This window comes from Chanos chanos, chromosome 7, assembly GCF_902362185.1.
Source record: "Chanos chanos chromosome 7, fChaCha1.1, whole genome shotgun sequence".
Classification (NCBI taxonomy): Eukaryota; Metazoa; Chordata; class Actinopteri; order Gonorynchiformes; family Chanidae; genus Chanos; species Chanos chanos.
This window is the reverse complement of record NC_044501.1, coordinates 38,283,856-38,309,783: the sequence shown is the minus strand read 5'-3', so window position 1 is coordinate 38,309,783 and position 25,928 is coordinate 38,283,856. Positions and strand designations below refer to the sequence as shown.

The 25,928-nt window shown below is 43.3% G+C and overlaps 1 protein-coding gene across 1 annotated transcript in view; it reads right to left on the bottom strand.

The window, feature by feature from the left end:
* The window catches only part of svep1 (sushi, von Willebrand factor type A, EGF and pentraxin domain containing 1), a 65,773-nt gene that overhangs the window by 16,776 nt on the left and 23,069 nt on the right, over nucleotides 1–25,928 (bottom strand). Inside the window, 32 exon segments of the mRNA XM_030779496.1 lie at nucleotides 637–813; nucleotides 1,220–1,339; nucleotides 1,545–1,718; nucleotides 1,869–2,039; nucleotides 2,293–2,416; nucleotides 2,895–3,019; nucleotides 3,507–3,682; nucleotides 3,891–4,092; nucleotides 4,645–4,802; nucleotides 5,190–5,391; nucleotides 5,996–6,109; nucleotides 6,737–6,850; nucleotides 7,069–7,165; nucleotides 7,348–7,436; nucleotides 7,833–7,994; nucleotides 8,230–8,391; nucleotides 8,909–9,070; nucleotides 9,563–9,796; nucleotides 10,054–10,254; nucleotides 10,520–10,625; nucleotides 10,741–10,862; nucleotides 11,485–11,676; nucleotides 12,319–12,450; nucleotides 13,684–13,791; nucleotides 14,053–14,182; nucleotides 14,874–14,992; nucleotides 16,114–16,183; nucleotides 16,185–16,205; nucleotides 16,207–16,310; nucleotides 17,805–17,984; nucleotides 19,265–19,444; nucleotides 19,808–19,966. Coding sequence (XP_030635356.1) covers nucleotides 637–813; nucleotides 1,220–1,339; nucleotides 1,545–1,718; nucleotides 1,869–2,039; nucleotides 2,293–2,416; nucleotides 2,895–3,019; nucleotides 3,507–3,682; nucleotides 3,891–4,092; nucleotides 4,645–4,802; nucleotides 5,190–5,391; nucleotides 5,996–6,109; nucleotides 6,737–6,850; nucleotides 7,069–7,165; nucleotides 7,348–7,436; nucleotides 7,833–7,994; nucleotides 8,230–8,391; nucleotides 8,909–9,070; nucleotides 9,563–9,796; nucleotides 10,054–10,254; nucleotides 10,520–10,625; nucleotides 10,741–10,862; nucleotides 11,485–11,676; nucleotides 12,319–12,450; nucleotides 13,684–13,791; nucleotides 14,053–14,182; nucleotides 14,874–14,992; nucleotides 16,114–16,183; nucleotides 16,185–16,205; nucleotides 16,207–16,310; nucleotides 17,805–17,984; nucleotides 19,265–19,444; nucleotides 19,808–19,966 — 4,587 coding nt within the window.

Sequence of the window (25,928 nt, the reverse complement as noted above, 5' to 3'; positions counted from 1 at the left end):
AAGTTTCCATCGAGCCAGGCATGGGGCACTACGCCAGCAGCGCCGTCGGCTTCAGACCGAGTGAAAGAGAGAGTGCAAAACGTTCCGACAGCCAGAGCCACACAAATGCCCAGCTGGCACTATAATCAATCCATGGCTCCATCCAAAAAGAGCTATACGCTCAAACACAACCCCCTCACGTGACAGGGCTGGCTATTGAGTACAAATGTTATTTTAATGGTGGGTGTGGGCATTGGACAGATATAAAAACAAACACTGTTGTTGTTACCCTGCTCATTATCCAACATTAATCCTACATTATGAGTCTTTGAAGCCCTCTCTCGCTGAAGAATAATGAAGGCGCATTGTATTACGGAGACGACAGTGGTTCTGGATGCGTTTGACAGCGCAGTTTATCTGATGAGCTCATTGATAGCTAGGAGTGCATATCAGCACAAAGAAAAAGGATATCATTTTGCACGCAACAGCAGAATCATTGGTATAGATTTGTCGACTCGTTTTCGTAATTTAGACGCTTACAAAACAGGAATCTGACCAAACGACAGGGCATTGTATTGATTAACAGCACTAAGAATCCCAGCGTCTTGAAGATAACGATAACCATCGATCGTCATAATGAAACAGAATCAGATGTACCTCTGCAGTGAGGGTATGTTCCTTCCCAAGTTCCTGAGTCAGAACAGGCCATACGGGATGAGCCAATCAGCTCATAGCCTTCCTCACAGGAGAACACCACCTCACTGCCCATGATAAAGTTGCTGCCGTCACGGTGACCAAACTCTGGGAAACCAGGATCTTTACATTTCACAGGTTCTGGTCAGGGAAAAAAGGGGGGGGGGAAAGTATTCAGTGACAGCCCTAGCAGTGCTTAGTCATCACGACAGTGACTGTGTTACCTCTAGAACTGATTTCATGGAAAGTCATGACTGATGTTACTTGTGCAGTTTAACTGACTGTAATATTCGTAGCACTTTGTGTTATCTGTAGTAACATAAATTATCTTCTGCCTCAAGATCAGACTGTTGCACTACCTTTGCCCTTTAGCATTGCAGATTGAGTCAGATGTATGTCTTGCCTGTGAGGCTTAGATTTAGAGACTGCATTATTGTGTAATGAGTCAGGGATTATCTCAGTTTTGTAAAAGAGGTGTAGTTTTTTTTTTTGTTTGTTTGTTTGTTTTAGGAGACCCTGTTGCCTGCCCACATTAATAATGTAATACCTGTGCAGTTCTTCCCATCTCCACTGTAGGGGTATATACATGTGCAGATATGTGAACCGTCCGTGTTTTGGCAGCTGGCGTGTTCATCACAGTCAGATCCTAATGCACATTCATCCACATCTGGACACACACACACACACACGCACACACACACACACACACACATGCATACGTGCGCATGAATGGACACATAAATACAGAACGTACATAAGACTGTTTCTAAGCCTTTTTTTAATTTTCATATTTAACTTTCTCTTTCTCTCTCCCACTCTCTCTCTCTCTCTCTCTCTCCTTCTCTTTCTTTCTTTCTTTCTTTCTTTCTTACCCAGACAGGCGGGAGGGTTGCCAGCCCACTTCCCACTGTTAGCACACAACATCTTAGCCTCTCCCAGTAGGTAGAAACCAGGCTTACACTGGTAAACCACTGAATTCCCAGCATAAAAATCTTTCCCCTGGTAAAAGCCATGCTCCAGAGGAGGGGGGGCACCACAGTTAACACCTGAGCAAGAGATTAAAATAAAAAACCAAAATGTATTTGATAGTTCAAATAAGTAAGCTTGAATGATGTTTACTTTGACTTTGTACACATACAAGGCTCTATGTGCATGCTGTATTGTTGTGTGTGTGTGTGTGTGTGTGTGACACTCACGTTCACACCGTGGCAAGGCATGACTCCATTCACCCCGGTTCTGGCACTGCTGCACTGGCTCCCCCACCAGGTAGAATCCAGGATCACAGGAAAGCTGGACCTGAGCTCCAGGACTTACAGCCTGACTGGACACGCGCAGATTAGGAACGGCAGTCTCCAGCAGAGGGCAGTCTAACACAGCCAAAAAAAACAAAAACACACACACAAATAGAGCTCCTGGGCACATGTACTCAATAAAACGTCTGTTCAAGTTACAAAAAAAAAAAAAAAAAAAGAACATTCCTGCCGAACTGAACATTCACCACTGCGCAATACTTTATATTACATTAAATCACAAACAGTATTACTTGTTCATAAATGTAATCAAAACCCTGTATTACAGGACCACGGAATCATAACCATCACGTCAACAACAAGAGCTTACCTGAGCAGAACATACTCTTGGAGCTGGTCTTGACCCTGCCTATGACCCCTCTGAGGAAATCAGGCCAAGCAAACACATTGCCTCTTAGGAGTTCCTCTGGACAGCTGGTAGCCAGAGATCTGATCTGAAATCAGAGTTCACAGAGGGGAGGTCAGCTGGATCGTCTTTAATGAGCTGAGTGTGCCAAGACTAAAGACTGGCTGTCGGCCCGTTGAGATGATATTAATTAGAGTGAAGTTAAATGGTTTAAGATGTCTGCTGACAGTGGTTCCCAAACGTCCTTTTCTATTAAGAACATTTCTGCAAACAAAACGAGCATTTAACAGCCATTTAACGCACTTTCCTTTGAAAGTGATCGATTTGATTTTTTTTTCTTTTGGTTGTTGTTGTTCTAACCAGCCTCTCATTCAAGAGGAGGGAAATTTTAATGCATCTACAACTCTCGGAAATTGAACGCGTCTCTAAACTTTGAAGGAGAACGGGCGTTAAAGTACATCACATATAACGGCAACTTGATCATCTGAGCTTTAGCAAACCTGAACTTTTGATGACTACTTTCTTTGTCTGAATGGTTGTTTGGGTTGGTCTAGGTAACTGTTTACCTGCTGTGGGGTGAGAACATAGTTCCAGATGTTCAGCTGACTGAGGGAGCCTACAAACGACTCCACAGGGTTGAAACCCTCTCCTCGCTGGTCCTGATCCTGTCCCAGAACTAGAGCGCCACCTCCTGCAGGGTAAAGGAGAAAAGGGCAAAATTTAACGACTTCTCATGATGTGTCTTGCCATTTCGATGATGTTGGTTAAAAAAAAAAAAAACAGCTCAGGACATGATATATCGGACAGAAACGCATCGTCTAGCCGAAGTGAGACAAGAGAGTGGACCGACTGCGCAGAACCCCCCCCCCCACACACACCACATACACACTCACACACACACACACACACACACACACACACACCACACACACACACACACACACATACACACACACACACACACACACACACACACTCACACACTCTCACACACACACACACACACACACACACACACACACTCACACACTCACACACACACACACACACACACATACACACTCACACACACACACTCACACACTCACACACACACACACACACTCACACACTCACACTTTGGTGAAGCAGAGTTTTGTGTGAAGATCGGCGTACACATATTTGACATAAAACTACACCTGGGATGGTAGTGCCGACCGAAAGACCCTTCCCTCCGTCCGAGGGGCTTCCGTCGATGTAAACTCTCCAGTCGCCGTCCGTGCTGCGCCAAGACACACCGATATGGTGCCACCGCCCGTCATTCACGGCAGGGCAGTCCGTGATCCTCTCTTTACCGTTCACGTAAAGCACCCAACTGAGACAAGAGAGAAAGACACAGAAGCAAAGCGGGCAAAAAAATAAGAAGGGAGTGTGATGTGGGGGAGAGAGGGGAAGGAAAGCACGGTGCATGTTAAGACGCGATCCTAAAACTGTGTAAACTGTTGCCTGTGTGCCATTCTTAATGAATCGTAGCGCAGAAAATGCGTTCTTCCGTGCCAGAGTTCGGATGATGGAGCTCTTACCCGTTGTAGTCAATGAGCAGAAAAGCGTTGTCACTTCCGCCCTCTACTGCGTATGAGACAGGTGTGCCGTAGTTCATAGTGTCTGAGGACCTCATCCAAAATGTGCATGTGATCTGCGTCAGAGAGGGCATGACCCCGTCCATCATCACGTAACCGTGGATACCAGAGACTTCAAAGTCCATGTTAAAGGCGGGGGACATCTCTGAAGAATTAAAAAAAACCCCAAACAAACAAACAAACAAACGAAAAAAACTGGTCAATTTGATCAGTACAGCAAAGCTGAAAAGATAAAACTATGACTTTTCAAAACAGATGTAGTAATTCACAATAGGCTGGTACTGAATGTGGAATCTGATCTGTCTAGTGGATGATATTAAATGCATTTAGGGAACTGACTTCTCACAATTAATGTTACACATTCCTGATAGGTGCAACATTTGATTAGTTTTTCCATTTTTACAGAACTAGAAACTATGCACTTACTTTTACTCACATATATCTCAGTGACATGGTAAAAAAATCCTTTAGGGTAACTGATAAATGAGCAAACCTCTACAACATAACTGGACAATGATTCCACCATTCAGACATCTGCTCAGACACACATTTGACAGTCTCTTAAAACATTTAGTTACTACTAAGGCTTTCTCCTTGTCTCTCACTCTTTGTCTCTGTCTCTCTCTTTATGTCTCTTTTTCTCTCTGCCTCTCTCTCTCTCTCTCTCTTTTTCTTTCTCACTCTATGGTGTCTATACCTGTCTCACACCTGGTTCCGTTGAACCCAGGAGGGCACTGGCAGGTGTAGTAGCCTGGGCCATCCTGGCAGGTGGCGCCATTCATACATGGGTTAGGGTCACATTCATCCACATCAACCTGGCACAGTCGTCCTCTGTACCCACTGGCACACTCACACCTGAACAGGTAACGGCACACACAAATCTGTCTCTCTAAAACGTCACCTAGCAACATATGCAACTGCCAGGTGCACAAGTGACAAGCTTGTGAGGTTATGGGCAGAAATTAAGTCACTGGTCCATGTTAAAATAACAGTGAACATTGTATGCCATGCACGATTACATCCACTGCACAAATTCTTACAAGACCTGTTTATATATAATGTTTTTTAATGAATAGTTCTTTTTAATCTGCATATTCATATGCGTTGCACAATCACACACAAGCAGGTGTTTCAATATTTGGCCAAAAAGAGATTAAAAACATTTGTGGTGAATGGGAAACAGCATAAAGTATTTGTGACTCTATCATCGGCTATTTTCAGTTTCCCACTTTTGCACATTACCTGAAATCATCCACTCCATCAATACAGACACCTCCGTTCAGGCAGGGGGCGCTATGACACTCATCGGTATTTATCTCACAGTTGTCACCAGTGAAGCCATGTGTGCAGATGCAAGAGTAACCCCCCTCCAAGTCCTTGCAAATTCCTTCATTCTGACAGGGACTGGAGACACATTCATCAATCTCTAATTCACAACGTGTACCTATAATGGAAGGAAAAAAGAAAAACACATCATCCATGATTCTCACATTCATTAAGGTCTGATATACATTAAATAAATATCATCTTTTAACTGTAATTTTAAGGTCTGTAATGCCAACTCTGAGCTGTGTTGGATTGAAACCTACAGCAGAATAAAAAGGTAATGTGAGAAAACGCATGTTATTCACAATTGCTGAATGCTTGTTCAAAGTGCTATTCTGCATAATTAAAGTTATGTTATTCAGTTATTCACTACTGAGATTCAACAAACTGTATATTCTGTGTTTGATAAGACACAATTTGCAAGACTGTTTACTGCATGTGTAATGTATGTGTAATGCAATGTATGCTTAACATGTAACCGCAAAAGCTAAAGGTAAGGCTAAAGTATGATTACAGATTATTTCATACACCATTTTATTTAATTTATGTTTAGTATATCTTTAATACATTTTTACTGCGACCATAACAAGTTTATCATATGTATTTAATACAGGTTTAATATTTGTACAAGTGTTTAATGTTTGCAGTAAATGTGTAACATATGTTTAATAAAAGTTTGAAGTGGTTTAATATCATATTTAATGAAAAATAACAATAATAACCTGTGAAGCCTTCGGTGCAGCTGCAGGTAAAATGATTGACCTCGTCCACGCACACTCCATCATTCAGACAGGGTGAAGAGCTGCACTCGTTAACCTCCGCCTCACAGACCAAACCTTACACACACACACACACACATACACACACACACACGCACACACACACGCACGTATACGCGCACATATACGCACACACGCACGCACACGGCATACACACACACGCACGCACACACATGCACACACACACATGCATATGCACACGCACACCACACACGCAGACACACGCACACACACACACACACACCACACACATACACAACACAGATAGAGAACGAGAGAGAGAGAGAGAGAGTGAAAGGGAGAGGGAGAGGGAGACAGAGAGAGAGAGAAAGAGAACAAGAGAGACTCACAACAGTGTCAACGCCACCATCACACACCCACAAAAAACAATAAATCTCTGCTAAACCAAGACAGCGGCTCATGGAATCACTGCCAGGCCTCAGGAGGCGAAGGAGGTCTGAATGGAAAAGCGCTGTAATGTCACAGAGCGACTGTACGCTTTCTCTACCCAACATCTTTTACACAAATCATTTCAGCCCAAAAGAGCTATTGCTACAAATACTCCCAACTACTGTCAGTGCTACAGCTACTGATAAAAAAAAAAAAAAAAGGCCATAAAAAGAAAACAGCTGCAGAAGGAGACCTTTCACAGGAGAAATCGATGAGTGGAAGGTGACATCATACCTACAAAACCAGGCTGGCAGTGACACTGGAAATCTCCCATGCCATCTGTGCAAAGCCCTCCATTCAGGCACGGCAACGACTCGCACTCATCGATATCGTTCTCGCACTTCGCGCCTGCGAGAAAAGAAAAAAAAAAGCCGAGGGTCGAGAAACGCTCAAACGACGATTCCGTCCGTCTATCGATTTATTACCGTCGCGGTTTACGTAGGTCCGCGGTGTTCTAGCACAAAGTACATGCCTGGGACGGCGGTGTGTGTTATCAGTCTGCGGCAGAAGCCAGACCTGTGGTTTCTGTTATATGTAACGGAAGTGATAATTCACTACTGTTTTACCTGTGAACCCCGGCGGACAGGTGCAGATATATCCGACCCCCACCTCTTCGCACGTGCCCTTGTTCTGACACGGGTTAAGGAAACACTCGTGAAACACCTGGCGAAGGAGTATGAAGGAGAGTTCATACATACGCTGTCCTTGAATAAAGACCAGACAAATGAACCGTGGATGTTCCTGTCAATCTTTAAGCCGGTTCAGATGTGGAGCAGACAGGACAGGGCTGGAGGATATTATCCAGAACGATGGGGGGAAAAAAGAAAAAAAAAGAAAAACCTCACCTGGCTACTGGCCTGGTAGTCCTCTCTCACCAACACTTCAGGAGCTGTCGTTACACTCTCCTCTTTAGATAGGAAACTGGAGCCAAAGGCTGTCAGAAAGAAAGAAAGAAAGTAAGTAAGAAAGAAAGAAAGAAAGAAAGAAAGAGAGAGAGAGAGATTACAGTAAGCACAAAGGAAGGAAGGAGACGCAGAAAGATAGAGAGTGAGACAGCATGAGAGGTGGGATAGACAGATATCCAGAAAACGCAGGAGAGCGAGACAAGGGAAAAGGGAAAAAAAAAAAAAAAAAAAAAAAAAAAAATAAAGAAAGAAAGAAAGAAAAAAAGAGACGAAATTCCTGCTTTCAAACTGGAAAAGATTATCCGAAGCAAAAAAGCACTCATCATCTTTTCCGGCTGAAACACATTTTCCTCGCGTGCATGTGGCCTACTGCCATTCTGTGCTTATGATATCTGTTCCCCTGACTGCTGCCGGAGGAGACTCACTGGAGCATTGCTGTATGGCTTTAGCCCCTGTCACCGTGGTTGTGCCATAGAACGGACAGGACAGGCAGTAGGAGCGCCCCTCCTCTGGCTGATAGTAGTCTCTGGGACAGGGGTAGCAAGGTACCAGACCCGTGCGAGAAAAATGTCCCGCAGAACAGGGCACTGAGGAGAGAGAGAGAGAGAGAGAGAGAGAGAGAGAGAGAGAATGGGTTAGTATAACTGATTCACTGTTCTGTAATAATTTTATTATTTAAAAGAAATGCTCAACTCACTGTAGAAGGGACTAAGAATAAAACCCTTTCGCGACTACTTTGACAGTTTGTTGAACATTCGTGTATTTTGAGGTTTGTTTAAGTAAGACGCTCCTCGGTATGTTAATATGACCAGGTACACTCACCTCCACACTCAGTCTCATCCACAGAACCCCTGTTCACCGTGGAGGTGTGTTCAGGGCAGGGCAGGCAGGATCTGGAACCAAATCCAGGTTGGTACTGCCCAAGTGGGCATGACTCGCATGTCTCCAGACCACTGACGGATGACGTGCCCGGCTGGCACTGTGCTACAAAAATGCAACAGTGGTGCAATCAAAGACAATGTTTATTTAGTGCGTTGGTTCGCTTCGCTTATGGATGGATTAAAGTTTAACTTGAACTGATTAGTGGAGAGAATGGATGGATGGATTGATGGATGAACTGCGGAACAAACAGATAGGGCACACAGATAGGCACTATAGTTGGACAAATAGTGGAGAGAATGGATGGATGGATGAATGGATGGATGGATAAATAAATGGATGAATGGATGGACGGATGGATGGATGGATGGGTGGATGGATGGATAAATAAATGGATGGATGGGTGGATAAATAAATGGATGAATGAATAAATGGATGGATGGATGGATGGATGAATAAATGGATGAACAGAGGGATGGATGGATGGATGGATGGATGGATGAACAGATGGATGGATGGATGGATGGATGGATGGATGAACAGAAGGATGGATGGATGGATGGATGGATGGATGAATAAATGGATGGAAGGATGGATGGATGGACTGACTGAGGGTGATTACCTTTACACTCAGACAGGCTGCGAGAGTGCAGATAGGCAGTGGAATATCCATCGGGACAGGTTTTGCACTCCAGCTGGCCTTCCTCATCCTGATAAGACCCTCTCCAACAGCTCTCACACTCAGCATATTCCAGAGAGTAGTACGTCCCTACCGGACACTGGACTACAACACAACACGACACAGAGCACACAGTCCATACGGCATCTATGTAGAACAACTCAACATAGACCTAAACAAATCTACAAAGCTCACATTTACACACAGTCAATGGGAAAAGTATTTCTATGATCCATACTGTGAGTGCAGATATACTTATACTGTATCAAGACTCCAGTTGTTACTTTTTACAGTGCTAATTCAAAACGGACCCGTTTGCTGTGTACGAAGAGAGTTATTCAGACCCACTGCATCTTGCACAAATATCCAAAGCGAACACTCTTAGTTTTCCATACTACTCAGTCTTAATCATGGTATGTACTAATGCCAGAAAAAAAGTTACATTTTTATTTAACTGGGAAGTCTCATTGACAGACTCTGTTTTCCAAGTGAGTCTTGGAAAGACTGCAGCAGAACATATCCTGGTCCACTTACGCATTACATATAATTGCTCATTTAACAAACCTAACATTCTACTACGACTTCTTCCAAACTCACCACACATTCTGCCTTTGAGCACTGAGCCGGGCCTACAGTAAAGCGAGGCCTTCTTGCTCTCCAGAGATTTGGGGTCAGCCACAATCATCTCAGATGCCACATGGAATGTGGAGAGTGGCTGCTTGCTCAAAGTCCTCTTCAGCCTATTGGTCAGCTGCTCCAGGGTCCTCAGCAACCGTTTCTGATTGGTCACCTCCACTGAGTCGTTCCTGGCCAATGGCAGTGGAATGCTTGCTGGGAGAAAGGACCCAGGTCAGCTTAGGCGTTTCAGCTATCAACAACAGAACTAGATTATTCTGCTAGGATGAAGTTTCACGACGCTGTTAACATTGTAATTGTACATTTAATCCCTACAATTGATACAACAAGAAGACAAATGATACAGCATGGAACAAGTCACACAACATGTAAAATAAGAGTAAAAATGATGGTTGATATTAGAGATTGGTTTATGGTACTGGTAGAGACCGAATCAGCCGGCGTTGTTGTACCTGTTATGTTGAAGAGGATCTGAATCTTCTGGTCTCGGGTTGGGCCTGTAATCTTGCGATGTCTTTTGGCTCTCAGGTGCGGGTTATGTCGGGATGGATCGTCTCTCTGTAGAGGCTGTCGGTCTGTGGCGAAGCCAGAGTCAAAGTAGGCGTAGTCCTGGCCGTTCTGAGAGCCCCAATTACTGCCCCACCCTCCGGGACCTGGCAAGGTGGAAATACGGAGGTCATAAAGGTCCATATAATAGGCCTGTACAAACTTACATTACTTTGCAAAATTTTGGCAAGATCTGAGATCTACTTGAATGTTTAGAATCTTAGGATCTCAGGATTCTAGAACTCTCGTCAGAATAAGTCCAAGAGAGCCATAGCCATGACAGCTGAAACATCTGTTAGACCGAAGTTTATTCGATTCAAAGTAATGAGAGGGACTGTGGATCAGATCTTACAATTACAAATGGAATCTCACCAATGGCAAATCCATTTTCATAATCATAGTTGTACTCAAGGCACTGTCCCTGTGAAAGCACTTCTAGTTTACAGGCAATGTCATCTCCACTGCAGATGTTAGGGACCTTAAGAGAGAGAGGCAAAATTAGATGAGTGAAAAATGCGCGCTTGTGTGTGTGTGTTTGCGTGTGTGTGTGTGCTTGCGTGTGCATGTGTGTATGTGCGTCCTGTTGATCTCACCGTATCTCCCATAGTTGTGGAAAACTCCCCAGTGAAGGACTTGAGCAGGTCCACATCATCACATCGTGAGGCTTTGAAAAGCACCTCAAAGGGTTTGAATCCATTGTTGGCAATTCTATTGACTGTAAAAAAAAAAAAAACCCCAAAAAACGGGGAAACACGAGCCATGACTAATCTGTAAATCAGCCGTATGAATATAAAACTCAGATGAGGCAGCTATGACTGTGTGGCGAATACTTTTCCATTCAGATACATCCATGACCTTTTCAATAACCAGTGAGGAAAGAAAACGAGAAGGAGATGGAAATTTGTTCATCACATGCAGAATCAGTGAGACTCAAAAAAGAGAGTAATCTGCAGAGCTTTCCGTATGTGTGTGTGTGTGTGTGTGTGTGTGTATGTGAGCATGTGTGAGTATGTGTGAGTGAGCATGTGCATGTGTGTTTGTGTGTGTGTGTGTATTTGTGTCTAAGTGTCTATGTGTGTGTGTAGTTGTGTCTATGTGTGTGTTCACACATGAGAGTGTGTGTGTGTGTGTGTATGTGTGTGTGTGTGTGTGTGAGCATGTGTGAGTATGTGTGAGTGAGCACGCGCATGTGTGTTTGTGTGTGTGCATGTGTATGTGCGTGTGTATCTGTGTTTGTTTGTGTGCGTGTGTGTGTGTGTGCGCGTGTGTGAGCGTGCGTGCATGCGACAGAGTTACAGACCGAGAGACAGAGAGGGAAAAGCCAGACTTTCACTCACGGGAGCAGTCTGGTCTGTCGTTAGCTCGGGATGGAATCCACACCCCGTTATTGGCACAGAAATAGCTGCGAACAGCATCCTGAGCAAGACTGTAGCCATCTTTACAGACGAGGGTGCAGTTCACACCCTCATCCTCCTCTCTGCAGGAGAAATTGCCGTTCACCGGCACAAACGGCTGATCACACGTTGAGCCTGCAGAACAAAACAACCCTGTTCAGACTCTGGACAAACAAATTCAGCGAACTGATCTGATATCAGCCTTTTTTCTTTCCACAGGAATTTAAATTGTGATCGTCAGGAGGCTCGGGGCAAAACTGTTCTCAGATTTACCCTCGAGGGGTATTTTCTCTCTCCTCCTTTTGAAACAAAACCATCTACAGCATTTCAGCTTTGCGACCGGTTGGTCTGACTCAACCTCGCAACCACAAGTATGAGACAGGATAGTTTTGTGAACATGTGGCACTCACACAGCAAATTTGTGAGCTGTTGATTTTTCCTGAGCAAAAATTCCATGGAACTGCACAGCATTCATTAAAATAATGTTACAATAATAATCAAAGAGAGGATGGTGCTTTCTGAGAGGCTTCTTAACAGCATGTAATCTGTTCAGATATATATATATATATATATATATATATATATACACACACACACATATATATATATATACTGCATACTGTGTGGAGTTAAGATCTCACAGGCTGATGACATAAGCAACCTTATGGTAAAATCCAAATAGCTTTAAGTCAATAGCTAGTGCCTCACTTAGAATGGTCGGCGACATAGAGAGGGAAGAGAAATGTTGATTAAGCAGATTGCACTGGATTACGCTACCTTGGACAGTGATGACGAGCTCACACGTGCGGCTGTTGCCGGATGGGTCGTTGGCCGTGTAGTAGACCACAGTCTCTCCGACAGGGAACAGAGACCCAGAGGAATGGGTGCTGGAGATATTTAACTGAGCACCTGGAGAATTCCAAACAATATGCTTTATTATGGGGTCTTTAATCAGAACATCTGCTACACTAGAAGTAGTCTGGGCTGAAGTAGTATCATTCCCACATTTATGCTGTTAACAGTGTAGTTTTTATCTTTAGCCTGTATATCTTATTAGAGAGGCTATTGATAATGAAAGACTATCACTTAGAAACCTGGAGCAAACAGAAGCAGTTCTAAACATGCACCACAGGGGGCAGCGTGGAGACTTTCCCCCCCCCCCTATCTTCAGTGATGACTCACGCTACAAAGCCACAAGTTATAATAAACGGGGGCACTTTGACACGTGAAATAAACCATCCCGGTCCTCACATGGCAGCGGAATAACAGGTCTGGCTGCCCACTGGGAATAACTGCTGGTGTTGAAGATTGGTTAATAACACAGGAGTGAGAGAGCCGCAGTTCATCGCTTTAGATTCGGTCCCAGACTAAATTTCCACAGTGCCGCGCCATTCCAGGGCCCATTCCGAGCTGTCTGACACACGTCTGGCCCAGTGGAGCCGGTGTCTCCCCGGCAAGTTCTAAATATAGCTCTACGTCAGGGTGTGGGCACGGAAAAACAAAACATGCTGACGTTGAGCTAACGTTAGAGTGACATCACCAAGCCTAGCCACTGCATGGGCATATTTATGTAAGATAGTTTGTTTGTGTGTGTGTGTGTGTGTGTGTGTGTGGTGAAAGTGTGGCAACCACTTTTACTGCCCTCAACTTACTTTGTTAAAGGGGTTTAAGTCACTTAAAGTTTTTTTGGGATTTTAAAACGATGAAAAATGAAGCAATTCTGTGGCGATTCCCCTTTTTCCATCCGTCTAGTCCGTATATCTCTTTTCTTTGCTATCTGGCCGCGTCCCATTAATGTTCTATTGGGAAAATAAAATAATTTCCGCAGGAATGCTTCCACAATGGCCATAAATCATTACCAAATGTCACATTACAGAAGCTACTGTTTAAGGTAAAGCCAATGCAATTATAATGAGTCTACCACACTTTTATTCAGGTGCCCTAGACATCTTCCTATCCTATGATTACAATAACATAAGTCTCCATAGATTCAGTTCCCACGATTTCATGTTCTGTAATGAGATGTTTTCCAGCCTAGGCCACTTTTTCCTGGCCTTCTATAAATTCTTTTAAAATGAGAGAGGATGACAATGACTCTCTCTGTCTCTGTCTCTTAATTTCTGGTATTCTCTGGGTGGATACCTGTATTGTCGGAAAACTCCGGCTCCTCCCAGAAAACAGCGGTCTCTGTGTCTGTGGCCTGGATGGCGGGTGGGGACCGACACCTGTCAATCAAAGGAGGCTCCATATCTGTGGAACAGAAAGCCATGCAGCTTCAAAATGAACGGGGAAATATGCCGTCTGCAAAAATAGATGAAACATTGCAATATTCACATCTATGTGAGAAACTGGGCTTACATCTGAAGCTCTGAACTCATTCCCAGACTGAAGGAAAAGAAGTCCATCAATTATAAACACACTAAAGTGTTAAGGGCCAAAAAACCATCACTGATTAGCCAGAAGGAGATGAAATATTTCAGACCAAGATGTTTAGGTTGATGTCAGACTCACCTATTACTGTAACAGTGAAAGAACAACTGGCCTTGTTTCCTGCCCGATCTGTGGCCGTGTAAGTGATCAACTCTTGTCCAATGGGAAAGGGCTGGGCGGGGCTTAGGATGGGCGTCACCTGAACCACCACCTAAGGACAAACCATAACGCAGATAACAGAATTGTTAAAGGCCCAGCTGCTGTACTCCAGTAGAGCTCATTTTACTCACTCCCTGTCTTTCATTTATACTGACTGTCATTGTGGTTGGCCAAGCATCCTCAACAGAGCAGCTACTAATTTTGCTTTCAGTAATACAGTCCACATAGCAAGTAGTGCTCATGTAGGAGAGGAGACAAGGAAGGACACTGTCATAGAGATTTGGGATGAGGCCAGTATATAAGACAGTTGAGAACAGGGGGAGAACATGCGAATGCACAACTGGGAGGGAGGATCTGCACGGTTTTCAAAAGAGACGCTGTCATATTGCTTCACCACAAAAGCGTTTTTTATGAAGAACCTCTGCAATAAGCTACAAAATATGTCAAACAAAGGCGGAACATTCTTTCTGTACATTCTGTCTTGATGCAATACAAGGCCTTTGTTGGGGTTATGGTTTTGGTAATAAAAACGTTGTCTTTGTGCACAATGAAATGATCTTTCTTTTAAATTTTACAAAAGGGCCTTTGTAGGCCTATTGTGTCATAGGGACATCTGCGTCCCCTTAATGGATCAAGAGAAAACTGATAAAAACCTTCTTTAATAGGCTATATCTCCAAACAGCGTCTCCAAAACAGTCATCCATTGTCTCAAAACAATGACCTACTGGTTCTGTGAATCTCACCTCTTCGCCAGAGTTGTCCCGCAAACTGGGCGCGTTTAGAGTGATGTTGGCGGAACCTTGACGCTTGTCCGTTTCCGTGACAACGTCGCCTGGGCACTGAATCCACGGAGGCTCCGAATCTGAGAAGTAAAAGAGAACGAGAAAAGGACGTCGGAAACAGAATTAGACAGAGCGGTGAGTAAACTATGTAAAACATCTGTTACATGAAGAGGTCGTCCGGGTTACGTGTTATCTCTAGAAATGTGACGGTGACTCAGTCTAATACATCAAACGTAGCACGTCTCTGTTACCCAATTAGCAATTAACATCGCTCATCAGTTTCCACCTTAAGTCATGGAGAGTCTCATTGCTCAGACCTAATTACCTTATCTCTCCCGAGACCACAATATGACATCAGCATTCCTCCAAAACGTTTTACTTACTGATAAGCCAGAACTTTCTCGCAAAAGAGTATGAGTTGTGACTGATTATAAAAAGCTATTAGACGATGCTTACCATACAATTACAGCGTCTCTGAGTTGCTTATGGTAGGTCCCATGTTAGCATTTGTCTGAGGTTAACTAGCACTCACCGAACTAACACATGAACAGTCAGTGGCCACCAAATGGTTAAAGAACAAAGTATACATAACGCTGTATTGTTGTTGGATAGCTCAATTTGTCATGACCTAGTCACAGAAGCATCCATCATTATTAAACAGAACAGAACTTTTTAATCAGGCTCTCCTCCACACGCTCAGTCTTTATTGGCCACTCAAATATTTCATCCTAAGTGTAATAGGCATTATCTAGAATCTGGAAGGATGTCAGCATCTTTCTCTCCCTCCCTCTCTCTTTCTCTCTCTCTCTGTCTCTGGCTCTCTCTTTCTGGCTTTTCCCATCATTAAGCGGAGTGTTGGCGTGGGCAGCTGCAGTGTTGTAAAGCAGAACAGATAGATTCTTCTTTATCGTTATAGTTCTGTGTAGAGCCTCACGTATCATTGACAAAGGCATGCTGTTTGTTATATCACACTGAGATCCTTTGAGTTGGTTGAAAAGACCAAGGACGTCAAGTTCGCCTTCATCTTGATATTGTTTAAATCACAAGATCAGTCTGAATCTCATAGCCATAAAATACTGCCACACCTGTTCAAATTACTACACATCTGTAAAACACACAATACTGTAAAACACACACACACACACACACACACACACGCACGCACACATACACGCACACACACATGCACGCACGTACACACCTGTGCATGTGGCTTTATGTAGGTTCTCACTCCAATCTCCAGAGGGCAGACAGTGCACCAGTGGGTCGCCTATGGAGACGGTAACCTCGTAATGCAGGTTAACTTGCAGGTGGTTCCACTCCTCACCACCCCCTCTCCACAGTCAGGGGCGACAAAGGATCTGTGTCTCAGAGTGCCTATGGGAGGACACCGCACCTCTGAAAGAAGAGAAGAGAAGAGAAGAGAAGAGAAGAGAAGAGAAGAGAAGAGAAGAGAAGAGAAGGGAAGAGAGGAGAAGAGAAGAGAAGAGAAGAGAAGAGAAGAGAAGAGAAGAGAAGAGAAGAGAAGACATGAAAGAGAGCACACTGTCCTTAACAAAACTTGACTCCCGTATTGACGGCATATGCACAGCAATATACAATATAATAACAGGACAACAACAGGGACAGATGTTACTGCTGTAATGACAAAGTCTTAACATCTGAGAACCGTTTCAGAAGTAGTAAATCAGAAAGGAGAGAAAATGAACAACCTCTGAAACTCAACTTAAGAACAGAACCAACCACAGGCTGTTACAGACAGATTTGCTGCATTCCTGGACACAGTGCGGCCAATGGACGTTACCCAGAAATGTCTCTGGATCTCCCCCCTATTATCCCTTACATAAGTGGAGTGAGCAAGTGACATATACACAGGGAGTGACAGCAAAAACATTCAAAATGTCATCAAAGTGAAATGTCAAGAGCTGTACTGGCACTATGGAGTGATCGAATGACCTCATTAAAAAAAACAAAAGAACAACGTAATACAAATAGCGCACACCACAACAAAGGGCCTTTGTAGTTATGACATGTCTGCAGTGGACATTTATAAACTTGCACGCGCGCACGCACACACACACACACGCACACACACACACACACACACACAAACGCACAAATGTAATTTAATCAGTGCTAAGGAGAGATGGAAGGCGATAGAGAGAAACATAAGTGCAGGCTTGGATTTTTTGGTTAGTAAATGTCTGAATTGTTAAAATACAGAAGAATGACTCATAAGAGGCCAGAACAGAGCGGAGCAGCCAGAGGGGTTTTGGACAAACACACTCTATCCTGCTGTGCTGCTATGTATGTGTGTGTGTGTGTGTGTGTGTGTGTGTGTGTGTGTGTGTGTGCATGTGTGTGGCTGTATTTGCTAGTGCATGTGTGTGGCTGATTTTTTTTGTGTGTGCTGGTGTGAACGTGTGTTCACGCATGTGTGTTCATGTGTGTGTGTGTGCGTGTGTGTGCGTGTGTGTGTGTATTCTTGTGTATGGGTGTGGATGGGTGTGTTTGACCTGTTGTACTCTGCGTCTGTGTCTGACATGACAGGCGTGGTGGCATTTGGTTATGAGAGAACAGATATATTCTCTCAGGGGCAATGTAGCGCGGCTCACTGCAAATGCAGACCATATGTTCTACTGTGTTTGTGCATGAGTGTGTGTGCGAGGATGTGTGAGAATATGTGTGAGGGGGAGAAGAAAGACAGGGAGAGAGACAGAGAGAGAGAGAGAGAGAGAGAGAGAAGATGGTGATGGGACTAAAGAAGCCTGTTCAGAAATCAAGAGTGACAAATGTGTCATTGGACTTTGGATTTCGCACATTCGCACACTTAAGTATGAAGACGCAGACACACAAGGCGATAGGGGGTTGTGGGTCATCCTTTAGGCTTACCCACACACCGTGGTAGGGGTCTGCTCCACTGAGAATTAGCCTGACAGGTGAGTCTGGCCCTGCCTTCCAGCCTGTAACCTTTTTCACAGTGCACTTCACACTCCTGCCTGTTGGGGGAGCCATTCTTTGAACAGTTCAGCCATCCATGCCGCATTGTAGGGAGCGTTGGACATGAGCGCACTAGGGGTGATAGGAAACACACAAACGAGAGAGAAAAAAGGGTAGAAAGAAAGCAGAGACTTGTCAGAGACGTATAGCCACACTCAAACGAAAAACCTGCTGACTGATTACAGGAAACGAAGTCAAAAAAAAAAAGAATGGCAACAAAGACAAACTGACAGAGAAAACAGAGATTTATTTGACTAAAACGTAAGGCTCATCTGGGCAGTAAAGAAGAAGAAGAAGAAGAGAAAAAAGGAGAGGGAAGGGAGGGATGGTAAGAGAGCTGGAACGCTGGGTAGTCTGCGGCCAACGTTTCGAGACCTGTAATTTATTTCAAAACAAAAAAAAGCCCAGAATAGTGTTGATTCAATGCGGCTGTGACGGTCCAACCCAGTGTCTGAGGGAGAGCGCTTAGAGTCTCAGTTTTCATCACCCAGGACTCAATTATTATCTGCGCCCCAGACCCTACAGAGCGGGAAGTCCCGAGAAATCTGTGTGTGTGTGTGTGTGTGTGTGTGTGTATGTGTGTGTGCGTGTGTGTGCCTTTGTGTGCAAATGGGCGTGTGTGTGAGTGTGTGTGTGTGTGAGAGAGAGAGAGTTCCCATGTATCTGGCACGGCACAGTAGTTCCTCAGTAGTTGTTTACTCTTAAGCCATCTAAACACATATGAGCTGGATCCAAAGAGAGTGTGTTGACAGGCATGGTTTACAAGGCCTACTGCAGTTTGACACTAAACCACAGGCTGATAGACTGTTACAGATTAGCTGCTATATATATGGGGTTTACTGCAGGCAGCGAAACACATGTGAAGGGGGCACAGGCCCCTCTGTGCCTCTGGAGAGCTTCCAGTACTGTTAGAACGTATGAAAACATCATAAAAGCAAATCGTTTTTGAACTGCAAATAGAGCGAGAGAGAACCAGAGACTGAGTGAGAGACAGAGAGAGAGGAGACAGAACGAAGCAAGAAATCAAGAAAGCTGAAATAAAAGGACAAAGAGAAAACAACAGAAAGAAAGAACGAAAGAAAGAAAGAAAGAATGAAAGAAAGAGAGAAAGAAAGAAAGAAAGAAAGAACAAAAGAAAGAAAGAAAGAAAGAAAGAAGAAGGAAAGAAAGAAAGAAAGAAAGAAAGAAAGAAAGAAAGAAAGAAAGAAAGAAAGAAAAAAAGAAAGAAAGTGCAAAAAGAAAAAGCAAAACATCTTGCAAAAAAAAAATTAATGGTAAGAATCAACTGAGAAACAGAGGGACAAGTTTGAGTCGGATAGAGAAGGTTCAGAAGGGTTCCAGTTTGTCCTCACCGCTGCAGCTGGGTTCTGATCCAGACCATGTCCCATCAGGCTGGCAGAGTCTGATGCTGCTGCCTCGCAGGTCGAAGCCTGGCAGACAGCGCACGCCGCAGGCCGAGTTGTACTGGTTATTACAAACGTTTTGGATGAAGAAACCGTTCTCTGGAGGAGTTAGCACTGGACACTCTACCACTGGGGAAAAATACGCAGATCACAGACAGTACAGAGTCAGAGAGAGATCCGGTGTAATGCATTATAAACACACACACACACACACACACACATACAAACACACACACACACACAGTCCATCACTCAGAAGCTTATTGGAGAGGACTTAATGGTGGTCTCACACAGTAATTTGGATGTAGTCTAACAACTAACAACTCTTTACAGTCAGGTTTGAGTCCCTGACACACACTCGCTCAACTCTTGTGTGTCATGAACTTTGACTGTGAATGTAAAGTGAGAGTGAGATACGAACACAAACATATAAACACTCATAAAGCATTAATACAAGCGTACACACTGGAGGGCCCAGTAAGTGAAAAGTACCTTGGCAGGTGTTGTTGAGCAGTCTGTATCCCTGCATGCAGACACAGTCTGAGGGAGTGGTGCTGCCTGGCAGAGAGGTGTGGTTTGGATCAGGGCAGGGGAGACAGGTACCCAGACCCCCAGGTGTCGCCTCTGGCTTATACGTTCCCGCCGGACATGCTGCGCACCAACACGGGGGAAAGATTTTCGTGAGGGTTTTTAAAATGTCTTTCTTTGGGTCAAGGATATTTTTCTTGGAGATGACTTAAACAGTGTTATACGCCTAAACTGTGCTCTACAGACTGTTTATGTGATAAATATACTGTGGACTGTTTTCTTATGAGTACAATAGACTGTTTTCTTAGAAATATTGATTCAGGTAAATATTCAAGACATAAATGTGACATGAATATGTATGTAATTAAGGTTTTTTTTTTTTTTTTTTTTTTTTATCAAAACATGATTTGGGCCTGGTTCTATGGTCATGGCTATTGGTAAATGCTTCGTCTTTTCGTGGGGCATTTCAAACTTCTCCAACCCACCCTCTCTCTGTTTCTGTCACTCTCTTTCACTGGTTTCAGTAGCTCACTGTGGCCGAGGGACACAGTTTGTCTTTTGCCAAAACACACTCATTCCCCACCTAAACACACCAGGGTCAGCCAAGCGTAGTTAACTGCCTATTCAGCGGCCTGGCACCAGAATAGCCCTGTACACCCGCATCAAACAGTTACCAGCCTTCAGTGGCTCTCACCACTGATACAGAGGCAACTGTGAGCTTGTTGGAGCCAACAACCATCATTTTGTGTCTTAAATAACCAAAGACAGTGTTACATAACACGATTTTTGAAAGCAATGTAAACCTCATCTGCATGTTCGAGCCCCTGGCAACCTTTAACGATCTAATTTACAATTTACAGGAAGTCCAGTTATTTTAATGTGAATAATATTTCTGTCATATGGAGACAGTGGAAACACTGTATTAAATTCAATTTGGACTACTGGAAACTTCATTTAACAAGCTGGCTTTGCACTAATGGCAGAAATGGGCAGAAAATCCTGCTTACAAGAGTCAGCAGGGTCAATACTTTCTTCCAGTTTAACACTTTGTCTACTCAGAAGGCAAGAATGAGAGCGAGAGAGAGAGAGAAAGACAGAGAGAGAGAGAGAGAGAGAGAGAGAGAGAAGGATAAAAAAAGGGAGAAACAGAAGGCTGCAGGAAGGGTGATAGGATGATAAAAGTTAATGAAAGGAAAAGCATTTCAATATAGTCAGCCAGGGTCCATTAAAAATGTTCAGAAAGGAAAAGCATTTTGTCAAGTTGTTCACCTCATTACATTTGACCAGTGTATTAAGGTTTGGAACAGTGGACTTCAACTGTAAGTGGGTTTATGTTGCTAAGATTTGATTGCTGCCAAACTTGACAAATGTGCAATAAATTCACGTTGAGCCACTTCAAATACAAAGCCAATGAAAGCACTGAGAAAATAATAGAGACCTTCTCAGGCATACCATATAAAACACCCGTTCACTGATCAGACTCGAATTTTTCTAAGTGTTGTCAGTTTGCATCTGCTAAATCATCTAATTTGGCCTTACCCAGAATTCTCTGCTGAAAACAAAAAAAGAAAAGAAGAAAAATTTCAGTGCACTATTTTTAACATCTTGTAACCCAACGCAACAAACAAACACATAGTGCGGGATACGTCGACACTTTACAAAACTGAACGTTGTGGAATTTCTTCTGGGAGCGAACACAAAATGACTTCAAAGTATTCAATGTATTATAATTCCATATTTGTCCAGTCTTTCATCTCTTATGAGAGGGGGAGCTGGAACCATGGCAAGCATATTGGCCTGACACGATCTACGCGAGACACAACAGCACCATAGCTCAGCGTTAAAGCCAGGCAGGACTAATTGAAGGAAAGTGTGGCTGGCCAGCTGTGTGTCACATAACTGCAGGGTAATGAGCTTCAAACCCTCTTCCTCCCGGAAACCCACAGCAGAGGAGCAGGAAAAGAAAGAAAGAAGGGAAAAAAAAAATTTTAGAGCTGCAAAGGCTTTGACCCAGCACAGACCAGAGGGATTAAAATACCTCACTAACAGTCCAGGGAGTAAGGAGGAGAGGGAGAGAGTGAGTGAGTGAGTGAGTGAGTGATCGATAGAGTATAAGAGGGAGGTCTAAAGGCTGTGGGGGTAGACTGAAGCTTGCTGTGTCTCTGTTGTGTCAAATGGTTGAGTGAAAGTGAGAAAGGTGTGTTTATTTAATGGATTTGTAAGCTATCCACGCGGGATGAAAGCCATAATACTGACTACAATGGGAAGCATTTCCTGTAGCCTGGCATACTCCATACTTCCATACTTGTGTGGAGATAAACATATGCTTTATTTCTTTCTTTCTGTCTTTCTTTCTTTCTTTCTTTCTGTCTTTCTTTCTTTTTTCTCTGAACTAGTTGCTAAACAGTGGAAAGACCAAAAGGTTCAGCACACATGGTTCTGTCAAGTCCAACTTTTTTAGATTTTTTTTTTTTCTTTTTGACACATCTAATTTTTTCACAAATTATGACGACAAGATTAACCCATATTCTGATAAGCACAGAAAGACAAATGTGTTCCTTTGGCTGCTTTTTTCACATGGAAAAGTAATAATTTACTTTTTGCACAATTCACAGGAGAGTGTGCCAAAAGACTGATAATCACAAGAGTTGTTTGTGAAAGCTTCCAAGGAGACGGACGGCGCATGAGTGTACAAAAGGCAGCAGGAACAATCGAAAGTAAATCCAGCAGGAGAACCCGAACACAGCTGTGAGCAAATCAGTGACAGACAATGCAAATGCTTCAGATCTTCGTGACACTTTTGTTTAAGCCTACAAAAAAATCGGATGACTTTCAATCAGTATCAATAGTTGTATTTAAGCCACATAAAAGAAAGAGTATAATTTGACAATGGAAACAAGTGGAAAACAAAACAGGTCACTTCATGCCGCTTAAGGCAGATGATCAAAGCCTGATGCCAATGTAAAAAATGTTAATGGCCCAGATGCACCACAGTCCATGCGAAAATTAGCAGAAGATGAAAAATCGAGTTAAAAAATGTTAGGGACAACATTCTGACAAGATTCTTTAATAAGTTGCTGGCTACATTATTGAAATCTTGCGATCCAAACTTCACGATCGTTATTCTTATTGTTTCGCCGCTCGCGATAAGTGCTAATATAATGTGTTTGCGCGTGTGGTTGTGAATGATAATATGATGCTAACTATGTTTATTTAGCTGAACAGATGTACATGTCCTCATATAATTTGTGTTAATGAGCCAATAAGAACAATGACATGAGGTCATCGTTCTTAATAGGTTTTTTTTTCCCATTCAAAGACAGTCCTATAACGGGACTTCTTTTGACAGAAATCAGAATTTGACATATTTTTACCCTTTAGAACCAATCAAATAGGCTTACTCATTTACTGGATGTTGTTGGTTTCAGCTTTCAATTAATAACTCATCCATCAGATAAAACAGCCTTTTGCTTTAAATAAACGAAACATTCGTCAAATGCTTTTGGCTTCCATTTTTCAGGCCAGAGTAGAATTGCTAAGAGAGTTAAACCATTGTGTAGACAGAGGCTAACAGTTGGGTTCCAGCAGCCAGTGGTCATTTGGCTTTGTTAGGATTCCACAAGACAGTTTTAAATTCCTTTCTTTTTTTTTCCTGAAAGGAGGAATAAACAAGTTTGTCACGCAAAGTCACACTTCATCTAAATGAATCACTGCCACATATACTAAGCTTGTCTTCAGATGACATCAAACACGCAACTGGAGGCAGACAACAGACTCCGAAACACAGTATAACAGAAATGCTGATACGTCAAAGGACAGTTATTCACAGTTGTCTAAACTGATACAAATTAGAAAATGTGTTTGACTGTCTCTGAGCACCATGCATTATGAATATGGAATTGCAGGTCATTTTGGTTCCTCAGCTAATATATATATATATTTTTTGTTTTTAGGATAACATGAGTTTCCCATTTTGTTCTATTCTCTATGGACTCTTTCACTGGTCCACAAATAGTGACTACAACACTGATCCTTCATTTCCCCTACACATAAAACAAGGTCAGACGAAGGAATCCTAAAAAAACAGACTTGAGATTCTCGAGGGGAAATTTAACCAGAGAGACCACCCCCCTCCCCTCCCAAACATGCTGACACCTATGACCTTACAGACAGGAACTCACTACAGAAAATGAAAAAAAAAAAAAAGGAAAACAACAACAACAACAACAACAACAACAAAAAACCCTGACGTCTCACAAAGAAACGATCTGGGATATGAAGGCAGTAAATCAGAGCAGCCAATGAGGTCTGGAGAGCAGCTGAGAGGGTGAGAGAGCAAAGAGTTGTTTTACTTAACAGCTAAAATGCTTTTATCCTCTTTTTTATCCTCCCACCTTTTTTTTTTCTTTTTTCTTTTTTTTTTTTTTGTCAGCTCCTTCGAGACGTATCTGGGCTGACTATAAGCATTTTTTCCTTGTTGCATAGTCACTAATTCAGTTCGTATCCAATCTGAATGGATTAAAGTGATGGTGTTTCATGATGAACGTGATGTTTATGCAGCCTCTCAACATGTGGAGCTGATAAGCTGAATTATCCGTGTAGTCTCCTGCACTGTAAATAGCTTTTTTTTTTTCTTTTTTTTTTTTTGGATTTACACGAGTGAGCGTTGACTGGAAGAAAATGTATGTGGCCAGAGTGTTCCAGAACATACAATCCACCCATGTATACACAACTTATAACTTCCCTAAGCAGACCCTTGGGGGTAGATGTTCACTGGAGGCAGCTGGTTCTGTGCAGGTTGATCAGACACAGACCCAGTGGCAGAAAGTCTCTCATCCCACAAACAATAACTCAACCCTACCTCCCTTCAGGAACATTCGGGAGTAGGCCATCGGGCACATGCGTGTGTCTGCAAGAGGAGTGGAGGGGAGAGGGGCGGGGTCTGAGGCCCAGAGAACTGACCTGTGCTCAGTATTGGTAATGGGAACTGTCAGTCAAACAGCAGCTGAACACGGGTAGTAGAGGGTCCCCCTAGAGTGGCCCCTCCCTGTTCTCACACAGCAGCTCATTGGTTTGGGTCCCAATCTGAAGACCAGGAGTCAAACTAAATATATGCTCTCACTTCAGCACCTCTAAGTGAGGCCGTCATCACTCCAAAACTCACAGTATATATATATATATCTATATACACATACATATGTATACACACACATGCACACATATATATACATATATACATATGTGTACACTCTATGCTCCTGTAGTGATGGGTGAATGAATGAGTTTGTGAGTGACAGAGTGAATGTGTAAATGAGTCCGCGAGTGACTGAATGAGTGGCAGCGTAGCCGTTGTGCCCTGGTTGAATCTGACCCTCGGGCGGCCATCAGGAAAGGAATCGGGCTGGATTTCGCGCATGCTGCTTCTGCCGTGTGTAACTGACACTTTATACCAGACCATGAAGTAAATCTTCAATTTACTACCAGTGCCGGTTGACGCGGGGAACAGCTCGGGGACTGGCAAAGGAGAAAGGAGGAGAGACGGAGAGCGGTACGGCGGGGATGGTGGGAAGGCGAAAGAGAAAGAGGGAGGGAGTAACGACGCAGCGGAACACAGTCTCACTGAACCGGCCGTTTTACACGACCTCGTTTGTCACACCCACCTGCTGTGGAGATTGTAATTACACCCAGTTTACGGTCACACGCGCACTCCTCTTGTAAGCAAAGTGTCTATTTATGACAAAAGTGATTGCTGTTTTACCAGATTACACAGCATCCACAGTCTACAAACCCTACTCTTTATTTTAAAGCCATTAATTAAAGTCAGTTTACAGAGCCGTGGCCTGCTGGAGAATTTCTGCCGCATGCGAGTCAAGTCAGTCTTCGGCTCTTAAAAAAAAAAAAAAACCTCCAAAAGCCTCTATCTGCATAAATATAAGAGGGAAAAAAAAATGTCAAGTTTTTTTCCAACCAGTTTAACAAATGAGAAGGCAACCCCCCTTGGCCTGTTAACCTCTGAATCTTTTCCTTAGAATCTAAAGAATCTGTTCAGTTTTGCCAAAACAGAGTTGAGCAACACACTGCCTTG